Below are 12,349 nucleotides of genomic sequence, written 5' to 3' on the forward strand. Positions count from 1 at the left end.
ATAAATTCGGTGCACAATAAGGTTGACTTAAACCAGTGAGGTAGCATTAACCCTTTTCCCATCATGCTCCTCTGCAGTGTCTAGTCCTAGGGTTTATGTGGCATTAGTGAGACCTCATACATCAGAGACAGCAGAGACCCCGCACCAACACCGCATTAACATTGACCGCCTCTCTCTCTGTATTCTCTATCATAGTCTCTCTCTCTCTCCCCGTTCTTTAAGAAGCTCTCTCTCTCTCTCTCTCTCTCTCTCTCTCTCTCTCTCTCTCTCTCTCTCTCTCTCCGTCATTATTCCGGTCGCACGCGGACCGGTCTGTTGTGTCATCACGGATCTCCAATCGATCATCAGTTACCGGATCAATAGCAGTTTATCGGAGCGGGATGAAGCCTCTCTGCAGCGGATCGATGGTCTCTGTCCTCCTGCTCCTGTGCCTCCCAGGTGAGAAAATGTTTATTCTAACAAACTTTAAGTGTAAATGAGCAGTTCCCTGTTGGGTTTCATTCATGTCGGTGCACAGAGGAGCAGATCCAACTGTTTTATTTATGGGACTGAGTTTGACTGAAGCCTGAACACACACTGGGTGGATGGTCCACATGATGCTGACAGAAGGCTGGAGTCACTGGTGCTCCATAAAACTCACATATGTGTGACATGTCATTGACTTAAATGCATTCATTTCTCGCTTGAGTGTTCTGCTTTTGTATAAAACCATGAAAGCTGCTGTGACTGGATGAATGTTTATCAGTCAGCTTCATGTGTGCATTCATGTGTTCATCCTGTGGCTGTTCAGGATTCACTGTGAAGCTGAGTGATAAGGACAGAAGACAAAAAGAGAAGGAGGCAGGAGCTGGAGGTCAGGACCTACATTTAATAGTCTCACTGGGCTTTTATTTAACTAATTTATTAATTAATTTATTTATTTATTAGGGACAGGATCACATCTGATGACCATGAAAAGATAAGAAACTGTATTTTACACCAATTATTTACATGTATTGATAGGATTAACCCAGTGGTTCCCAACCTTGTTTGGCTCGTGACCCCATTTTAACATCACAAATTTCTGGCGATCCCAGACATTTAAAACAGAGACATTTATTTTGCTAAAATTTATTTGTTTTTGAGTATGTAATAGTTTACTATACTATATTGCAAATAAACATTAATTTTAGATGACATTTAGTGTATATAATGTACACTGTAAAAAAAAAAAGTAATTTAACAGAAATTTCACTATTTATTTTACAGACTTTTCTGTATTTTCATGATACAGGAAAATATCCACGAAATGACAAAAATAGACTGTGATTTTACATGTCAAATGTAAAATAACATGAAGAAAACTGAAACTGTGAATAACCATAAAATTTCCATTTTTTAAAAGAAAATTTTTCTTTTTTCACAGAAAAATACAGTTAAAATACATATGCAAATGTATCATAATTTCACAAATATTTGTTTTCTATTTATGAGATTAAACTGTTCATTTAAAGTTTAATACTGTAAAAAAAAATACTAAAATGAGATAAAATTACTGACAATTAACCGTAAAAGACGTATTTGTTCTGTAAGTTTAACAAGACTTGTTTGTTAATGGACAAATATCTTGTGTAATTACGGGAGGTTTCACAACAAAAATGTTGAATAAATGTATTTTAGTTAATGTATAACATGTATAAGCACTGATAAACTGTCCAAATACAGTTTTTATCAGTGGATTGTACAACTGAGTCTCATTGAAAATTATATATATATAAATATAGGTAATTTGATTGTTTTAATACATGTAAATATTCTTTATTAAACATAAAAAAATATGCAAAATCTCATGTAAAGTTAGGGCAAAAAACTGTATTTTAATTATGGAAAATTACCATATTTTTACTCAGATGTTATTTTCCGTTATTTAACAGTATTTTTTTTGGCACCCCAGCTGCTGGAATATTGCTGTTTTTTTTATGAGTTTTTTTTTTTTTTTTTTTTTTTTTACAGTGTATATTATTCTGGACGGAGGCAGTAAATCCAGGTGTAGATTACTGCACAAAAAGAGAATTTTATTTTCCTTGGTCAGGATATGTACAGTCAGTCCAGCTTGGATTTACAAGGCTGACAATTAATACTGAACAAACAAGAACTCAAACTATGAATTATGAAAGAGCTGCAGCATCTGAAACTGACCACAATGAACATTTGACAGATAAACAGAACCACAGTGCTGCAGTTTCAGACTCACAGTTTGTCATGTCTTTTATGTATTGGGATTGTCTCTGTCAACTCACCCTATATTTTTTATTAGTACTTTTTTTGGTCTTTTTTTTTTATCGATTACTAGAAATTTCAGGTGACCCTATTTGAATTCCAGGCAACCCCACGTGGGGTCCCGAACCCAAGGTTGAAAAACACTGCCCTATAGGCTGCGCTGCGTCACCGTCCCTTTGATTCCGGAATGCAGGTCCGCTGTGTAGAAGTCCAGCCTGTCTCACCTCTGTCATTCCTTTGGCTTGGCTGTGGAAATCGGTCAAAGGTGGATAAAAGGTGTGATCATCATCTCACCTTTTTTCCGGGATCTCTGTGTAAAAGTGGCCATTAGTAAAACCCATGGAGTTGGATCAATAACAGTGGATGGACACAGTTGGTTCATGTTCAGTTAATGAAATGTTTTACTGAAAAAGTCATGTTTTCTGTTTTTCATATAATAACCCTCAACTCTAATCTGAGCTTGTATGAACAGCTATACGATCAGTAAATTAATTACTAGAAAATACCTGATTTTCACCGGAAAAATGCCAAATATGGAGAAATATTTTATAATAAATGGTAGAGCTGCACTATATGTCATTTGAGCATCATCATTGCAATGTACACTACCGGCCAAAAGTTTTAGAACACCCCAATTTTTCCAGTTTTGTATTGAAATTCAAGCAGTTCAAGTCCAATGAGCAGCTTGAAATGGTACAAAGGTAAGCAGTGAACTGCCAGAGGTAAAAAAACAAAACAAAATAAAGGTAAGGTTAAACAAAACGGAAAAATAATGTACATTTCAGAATTATACAAAAAGGCGAACAAGAAATGGGTTAACAACTTAAAGCAGTTCTGCAGCAGTGGAGGCTGATCAAGCCTGGAAAGTTGGTGCTACCAATTCCTCCAGGTGTCCCAACGTTTGTGAACTCCTTCCAACCCCCTGTGTCTGCAGAAAAGGAGTGTTGGAACACACTACTTTCTGCAGTACAATACTGTTCAAATAATGCTCACAACGATATGGTACCAAAGTGTGTTCAACACTCCTTTTCTGCAGACACAGGGGGTTGGAAGGAATTCACAAACGTTGGGACACCTGGAGGAATTGGTAGCACCAACTTTCCAGGCTTGATCAGCCTCCATTGCTGCAGAACTGCTTTAAGTTGTTAACCCATTTCTTGTTCGCCTTTTTGTATAATTCTGAAATGCACATTATTTGTCAGTTTTGTTTAACCTTATCTCTTTTTTTTTTTTTTTTTTTTTTTTACCTCTGGCAGTTCACCGCTTACATTTGTACCATTTCATGCTGTTCGTTGGACTTGAACTGCTTGAATTTCAATACAAAACTGGAAAAATTGGGGTGTTCTAAAACTTTTGACTGGTAGTGTACGCGTGTGCAATAGTCACATCGCAGGTCTTGCAATGTAAGAGGCAAATGAACTCAACGTGTTCTCATCTAATTTTCCACCTGGGTACCTGACACACACTGTGCACAGCCATCCACCAATCACAATCATCCTTAATCAGTTTGACAAAGTAGACCACGCCCCTGCACATGGAGTGAGTCGCTGGTAACAACATTGAAAAATAAGCAACGATCAAGAGAAAATCACCAAAAACAAACACTTTTTGCCAAAAAGAAAAAACGTCAGTTATCTAGAATTATTTTAATTACAAGAAGGATGATACTGAAATACGTGTTCTGTGTTGATAGTACCTTACACCTGTCGACACAAGGAGAGGAAACACAACTAATTTGTTTGACCATTTACGACGGCACCACACAGCTATCATATCCTCCTGAGTATTTTTTCATATCGCAATATATATCGCAGGGTTAGAATAAATCACAATGTCAGTTTTTTCCAATATCTTGCAGCCCTAATAAATGGTGATAAATCAGTTACGAAATGTTAAATATAGAGAAAAAAAAAAAATATGGGAACGGCCACAAAAGTAACATTGGTTTTTAATGGGTTATTGAACATCTAGAACAATTGCAGTGTAAATGTGCCAGATTGTAGCAACAGTGCTAATTTCCATCTGTAGTCCCCTAGACAGGTGACAAGACAGACAATTGACAAAAGACAAAACATCATAAAAACACACAAAACAACACAATTGGAAGGATGCTCCATGTAACAACAGAGTGACGTTTTATTTATAGGCCTTTTACTGCCATAGAATCAGAGCCAGGATAGCCTTTGTCATTGTATGTTCAATGAAATTAGGAGGGCTACTCCAGTCAGCGCAACAATATGAATAAAAATAAATAAATAAATAAATAAATAAAAACAATACGTCTGAAAATAAGAATAGAGCGGATATAAAATAAAATTTGAAAAACCTACAAAGTAAAATAAGAAAATAGAATACGAAATTTAACAAAAAGTAAAATAATACAACTAAAAGCATACTAAAATAAAAATAGACATAATATGAATAGACACAATATTTGGAATATTAACAGTATGTATATCTATGAAAGTCTATAAAAATAGTGCATTTGAATAAATATTACATTGTTATTGCAAGAGCAGAGATTATTGCACAACTTACTGCACAAAATTCACATTATACATTATTGCATATTATTGGAAGTGTTGGCATGAGGAAACAGTCATCACTGGATTCATGAATTTAAAGACAAGAACAGAACGAGACCCAAAGACTTGACACTGAAACGTTACCAGGGTTTACCATCAGAGGGTTCAACTAATAAATCCCCCATGTTATAAAAACACAGTGACACCAGTTTGCAGTTGTCCTGACTCAACACTGAACTGAAATCAGTCAGTGATGTGTGTAAAGTGTTGACAGCGTAACAGAAAAAGCAGATTTTTGCCCGTCTACGCTAATGTAGATATTTTGATGATTATGAAGATTTGTAAAAACCTGGGTGGTGTGTATTCATGTGGACAAACAAAACAGAGAGATTGGAAAATGGTGGTGTCACATCCCATTCTGTACATGTCTACTGTTGTTTTGTGTAATGAAGCTGCACCTCAAGCATCACATCCAGGTGTAGAAAACAATGCAGAGAATGGAGTAGATGGAGGTCTATGGAAGAGGATTAGGGCCACGAGAAAAAAAAAAATTAAAATTAACCCTTTCATGCATAGTGGTCACTACAGTGGACAGCTGTTCAAAGCCGTTCTCTTCTATATTTATGGGTTTTGTTGTTTTAGTTCCATATCAGCCAACACAGTGGACGCTCATGCATTATCCCATAATACACTGACATTCATACCATTCCTGTAACTTTACTGTTTTTGATAAACCTGATCTGCACTAACATGCTTAAGTGTAAACCACTTGTTTTTTTTTTTTTGTTAGACACAAAGGGGTTTTTTGCATATTATCTCCATGAAGTGAGTAATAACTAGCATTAGAGTATGTTGAAATGCGAGAAAACATCAGATTTGCAGCATTAAATATGTTTCTATTTCATTGTTTTCATATTACTTTCTTACAGAACAGGATTAGGGCCACTGGACTTTAATCTCAGAATTCTGAATTTATTTCCTCAAAATTCTGCCTTTAAACTCAGAATTCTGCCTTTTTTTCCTCAGAATTCTGACTTTAATCTCGGAATTCTGATTTTTTTCTCATAATAATAATAATAAGAAATATATATTGGACCTTATTTTATTTTATTTTTTTCCAGTGGCTTTAATCCTCTTCTGTACTTTCCAATATTGGGTTTACTTCAAAAATTAAATACATGGACATTTTTGTAACTCCATGAAAAAAAAAATTGATCGCGTTGTTTTTTTTTTTTTTTTTTTCATGTGTAAGGAGGAACAAAAACACTCAAGAAAAAAAATCTTGCCTATGGTTCTCATAATTCATGCATGAAAGGGTTAAGGTCCAATATTCGTTCCTGAACCATGGAACGATCTGCCTCTCCATATCAGACATGCCTCCTGTCTGTCTGTTTTTAAATCCCTTCTTAAAACCTATCTTTTCTCCTTGGCTTTTGAAACCATGTGGGATGTTTGAAGGTACTATCTTTATTCTATTGTTTTTATTTGGTAGTGGTTTATTGTTCTTATTTATCTATTGTATTTATTTATTTATTTATTTTGTTGTTTTTAATTGTATGGCTTTTTAGTCTATCTTGTATTTTTTTTTTCTCTTTTATTTGGGTTTTATTTATTTCCTCTGTATAGCACTTTTTTTCTTTTTGTACAGTTTCTATGTCTTTAAATCTATTCTGTATTTTATTCTTCTATTTTGGTTTTAATTATTCTTCTGCACAGCACTTTGGTCCACTGCAGTTGTTTTAAAGTGCTTTATAAATAAAGTTGGATATTATTAGTCCAAAAGTGTTAAGGACCAGTCCCAGTTTTCAGAGCAGAAACCAGGCTGAAACACATGATCTATTAAAAACATTGATGAAATCTGTTACAGAATGAGGCTTTGATGAAGGATATCCAGTATGTATGAGCTCATTATTCATATTCACATTTTGACTGATGGATTGATTGATAGATATCTATATTTTGATCATGTAAATGACAATTTAAAAACAGAAATGCAAATCAACGATAATCAAGAGAACGAGAACAAAACAAGATGGTAACTTAAAACTGCAACGTCTTCAGCCTCAAAATTTACATGAGTGAAAAGGAGTAGGAAGAAGGATAAACTTATCTAATCCTACCCCTTCAAACCTCTCCATACTTATTGAAAACGACACTGTCCCAAATTTATCAGTAATTTTGAAGCATGTACATTTAGTCACTCATCCATTTTACAACACATTCACCATACACTGCAAAACGTATATCCAAATAACAAGCAAACACCTTGTGGAGTTTATTCATCAATGTATCTGTGGAAAATAATTTCTTTATGTCTCTTTTTAAACACAATCATATTGGAAATTGGTTTTAGTTTTGTTTGTAATCCTAACCCTAACCCTAACCCTTTGGGAGTTAGAAAAGACAGAGTACTGAAGGAAAAACACTTAAAAACAAGTCACAAATCTACACCTATAGAGGCAAAAAAAAAACAGCTGATAATTCCCTGTAAAGGATCACTACAGCAGCACATGTGATGGCATGCAATAAATAATCTTAATATATGTATGAAACAGTGGCGGCTGCTCGTCTTTCAGAGAGGGGAAGCTCATTGTCGGATTACATTAAAAAAAAAAAAAAAAAAAAAAAAAAGTCAAGTTATTTAAACATAAATTCAGCCCTCCATTCCTTTTAAGAAAATGGTCGTATCGTACCAAGTAAACAAGAAAACGTTGAAATTATGTTAAATTGAAACAAGGAAGTCCAATGAGTGTGTTTTATTTACAGTGCAAGAAATGATCAAGTCATTTCGTAGTGGTTTCTCTCTTGATTTCACAGCAGAATGCACGACGGTATTAAACTGAACTCTGTCAAGTGAAGGAGTAGATCTCAAACTAGCTGTCAATCAAACGGGATTCAGCCTTTCGACCAATCCTCCAATCAGCACGTGAAAACCTGGCGTCCAGCCCAGCCGAGCTCCGCCCACAGCTCCATTCACCCCCAGAGATGCCCGGCGTCTGGGGGCGGGACAACATGGCAGCATTTATCCAATTACCGTCCAGTTTAGAGGCAATGAAAAGAACTCTTCCACTCAGTCCCATTGAAGTGCATGGACACTGAGCGTCTACGGGCAAATGCACGGAGCAGAGATCAAATGAGAAAACAGCGCAACAGGAATGTACGAGAAGTGAACAACATCACGTCCATTGATTTGTGATAAAACTGATTCTGAACAAACTCGTCTGTGAGATGAACGTGTTCTAACATTTTTTGGAGTCAATGAAATGTCAACACAACCGAAGATATTTAACCATTTAATTTTCGTAATTTTAGGGGAAGCTGAGCTTCCCTTGCAGTCTATGAGAAATCGCCACTGGTATGAAATATATTATCTTCAAATCTTGCAGTGTTTGCATATTTGAGATTAAACAGAACAACATCTGTGAAGACGGTTTTAATGTGTGGAGTGGCTTTACCTTTAACCACTACAACGGTGTGGAAGGGTTCATCCTGTTGTATTTTTGACACGTGCATGAGTGACTGTCCGGCTGGTTTTCTTTGTCTTTGGATATGCCAGTCCATTTATTCACCTTCATTAAGTCCAAGAGTTCATTATAAGTCATAATTGTCTTTCCATATTCTTTCTACAAATAAACTTAATAGGCTCTTTAACACAAAAGAAAACACTGAAAACACTGACCAACTCAATCCACTTGTCTCATGGTCAGAAAATTGTTTGGGGCCGTCCTCACACACACACCGCCCACCTCACACAGCAGGTATGTGTAAGTTTACCACACCCATACCAACACCCATGATAAACTGCACCTGTGGCAATCATCACAGCCACACCCACTAAACAATAATTAAATTAAGGTCAAAATAAAAAGAGGAATAAACAAACAAAAATGTATTTTGGCTCCAACAATATGCATGATATGACGTGAACTCAAAATTAGTCAGGATTGTAACACTCTTATGATCTGAACCCAGTTTAACTCTGTGATCTGTGGACTGAGATGAATGATGGTGAAATGCACTACAGTGTTTATATCCTTTGTCACAGAAGCAGATATTTAACACAGCTGTTCATCTTTTGGAGAGTTTCGTGTCTATGAGAACACTAATGGGGCTGTTGCAGCAGGAAATAACTCTGTATCTCATAAATGTGTGTTTTACAGCCCTGTCTACAGATTCACAAAATGCAGAAATATGAAGCAGATAAAATTAAAAAGCTGGCTTTACTGCATGATCCTGACTTGACTGCAGTTTAGTATTCAACGATATGGCTAAATATGTGTGTGACAGTGAGATAAACTGGATGCAGTGTGAGCTGTGACAGTTGATGGCTGTTAGGATTAAAGCTGTCAGTCACATCGACTGCCCAGATAAGAAGAGCAGAGCGCTGCAGAGATTAAACACACACACACACACACACGCTATCTGTTCAGAGATATTACTTTGTCCAGGGGGATGATAAAGGACATTTCAGGGGCATGAAAAGGCCCGAACAGGTCTCAACTTTTAACGGCCTAAAGATTTACAACTGGAGTCTGAACGTGTGTCTCCTCACACCATCCTGAAAAGTTGCCAGTTTGTGCCAAAGTGACTGGACGACAAAGTCCATAGCAATGACTCTCTATGCCTGTGTTTTTCAAGCTTGGGGTCGGGCCCCCTCATGGGGCCGCCTGGAATTCAAATGGGGTCGACTGAAATTTCTAGTAATTGATAAAAATACAAATAAAAACTTACTAATAAAAAATATATGTTGAATTGACAGAGACAATCACAATCCATAACAGACATGAAAAACTGTGAAGTTGAAACTGCAGCACTGTGGTTCTGTTTATCTGTCAAATGTTGATTGTGGTCAGTTTCAGATGCTGCAGCTCTTTCATAATTCATAGTTTGAGTTCTTGTTTGTTCAGTATTAATTGTCAGCCTTGTAAATCCAAGCTGGACTGACTGTACATATCCTGACCAAGGAAAATCAAATTTTGTGCAGTAATCTACACCTGGCTTTTCTGCCTCCGTCCATGATAATATACATTATATAGACTAAATCTCATATAAAATTAACGTTTATTTGTAATATAGTATAGCAAACTATTATATGATCAAAGACAAATTCATTTTAGCAAAAAAAAAAAAAAAAAGCCTCCATTTTGAATGTCTGGGGTCAGCAGAAATTTGTGATGTTAAAATGGGGTCATGAGCCAAAAAAGGTTGGGAACACTGTTCTATGCTAAGGCCCTGTGAAGACTTTACATTTATCTGTCCTGAGATATATTTTGTGAAAGGACCATAGGCTGTATACAATAAAGAAAACAACAACAAAGGATTAAAAAGTTAACTTCCTTTGTAGGGATATTCAGTCTGCATTTTACCCTTCCTAATATACACACAGTACCTGGCATTACATCTCTTAACTCTCATAACATGGGGGGGGCCATGGCTGAGGAGGTAGCGGTTGGCGGTTCGAATCCCGCTCTGTCCTACTCAGTCCAGTTGTGTCCTTGAGCAAGGCACTCACACTGGTGTATGAATGTTTGGTGATAGTCGGAGGGGCCATTTGGTGTGAACTGGCAGCCACACTTCCGTCGGTCTGTAGTAATGTAGTTTACCACCACAAGAACGTGAGAGTGAATGAATAATGGATCAATAATGTAAAGCGCTTTGGGTGCCTTGAAAAGCGCTATAGAAATCTTTTTTTTTTATTTTTATTTTTTTATTAGTGATAGTTAACAAGACAATGTGGACAGAAAAACAATAACAACACATAAACAAAGGGAAAATCAATCAAACAAACAAACAAACAAACCAAAAACAACAACAACAACAACAGTGTATTGACAAACAACGACAATGTCATATTACAATGAAAAAGATCATAAATGTAAATAGCAACAAAACAATATAGCTTGGTTAGGGGCAATAGGGAAAAGGAGAAGAGGGGGGTGTGAATGAAGGTGAGAAAGAGAGAGGGGGGAGTGAGGGGGAAAATAATAATTGTTGTAATAATACAAAAATATATAATAATAATACCAGTAGCCTAATTTGCTAGTATTATTGTGGCAGCGGTAGCAGTGGAGGCAGTCACAATACAACAAGTTAAATAATTTAATATTTATAATAATGTACAGGGGTTGGACAAAATAGTGGAAACACCTTCTATGATGCCACAATGTTAGGTGTTTCCATTATTTTGTCCAACCCCTGTATTTGTGTGCTATAGAAATCTAATCCATTATCACTAACATAAATCTCACAACATCTCATTCTGATTATTCACAGATAGCTTGTTCATTTCTGTCTTTCTTTTTATTATTTCTTCTGAATTTCCCTCTGGGATCAGTAACAGTCATTTGTATCTGTATTAGCATTAGCAGTTAGCACTAGCACATTATTAGATTCTTCTTCTTCTTATTATTATTATTATAAAGCTATTACTAGCAGTAGCACTTTAGGAGCAATGAACTCCAGATCTGCTTGTGATTTTGTTGCCATGTTGCTTTCTTCGGAACCAGAACTAATTATATTTGGACAAAAGAGGGAGAAAGTCATTTTATAGCCTTGTTAGTGTAATCTATCAACTACTGTTTAATTAAATAAGCAGAACCTCTGAAAATCTGACCCAGCAGATGAATCAGCGGTCATACAGTCTATGTGCTATGAGATCTTATTAACAAAGTTAAAACTGATAGATAAACAGCCAGAACATTTTTAGAGATTCTAAATAAAATGGACCTGATGAAAAAAGTCCCGAAAAAAAAAAAAAAAAAAAAAAGACAGACACTGTTTTTAGAAAGGAGTCCAGTGTAAGCCTATGGGAGCCAGGGCTTTATGTAGCCAACCCTAGTGGTCATCAGTGGTATTACAACTTTAATACTTTCACTGTAGCCCTTTACACTTGGATATGATTGAGGCAGAGACTCAGATATAGGAATCTAAAACATTAATGACAAAAAATAATCTTATAATTCCAACTAAAATGGCTCAAAAACTAGTCCAAAACACAAGGAGTAGATCAGGGGTGTCAAACTCATTTTAGTTCAGGGGCCACATTCAGCATAATATGATCTAAAGTGGGCCAGACCAGTAAAATAATATAAATAATAGGATAAGAACTTATAAATAATGTCAACTCCAAAGTTTTTTTCTATGTTTTTGAGTGAACAAAGTCAAATTCTGCAATGAAAATGTTTACATCTACGAACCGTACTTGAACATAACATGAACAAACATAAACAACCTGAAAATTCTTTAAAAAAAAATAAGTGCAATTTTAGCAATATTACGCCTTAGTTTATCATTTATACATGTGCATCACAACTTACAGATCTCAGTGGATCTACAAATACACACAGCATTTAATAAGAGGCAGAATATTGTTAAAATTCCATGTACTTCTCTTCAGAAATTTCAGGTTATTCACATTTTTTGTAAAAGGCTAGTCTGTAAATGTAAACATTTTTGTGTAATTTTACTTTTTTTTTTACACTACAACAAAGAGAAAAATTTGTCGTTTTCATTATTTATAGGTTATTATGATAGTATTTTACTGGTTCTGACCCACTTGAGATTGA

General features: G+C 35.7%; 1 protein-coding gene across 1 annotated transcript in view; it reads left to right on the plus strand.

The window, feature by feature from the left end:
- The first annotated feature begins 308 nt into the window (after nt 1-308).
- The window catches only part of LOC115433150 (neuronal acetylcholine receptor subunit alpha-9-like), a 40,473-nt gene continuing 28,432 nt past the window's right edge, over nt 309-12,349 (plus strand). Inside the window, exon 1 of the mRNA XM_030154418.1 lies at nt 309-438. Coding sequence (XP_030010278.1) covers nt 381-438 — 58 coding nt within the window. The 5' untranslated portion in view covers nt 309-380. The remainder of the gene's footprint in view (nt 439-12,349) is intronic.

The sequence above is a fragment of the Sphaeramia orbicularis genome, chromosome 14 (assembly GCF_902148855.1).
Source record: "Sphaeramia orbicularis chromosome 14, fSphaOr1.1, whole genome shotgun sequence".
Lineage (NCBI taxonomy): Eukaryota > Metazoa > Chordata > Actinopteri > Kurtiformes > Apogonidae > Sphaeramia > Sphaeramia orbicularis.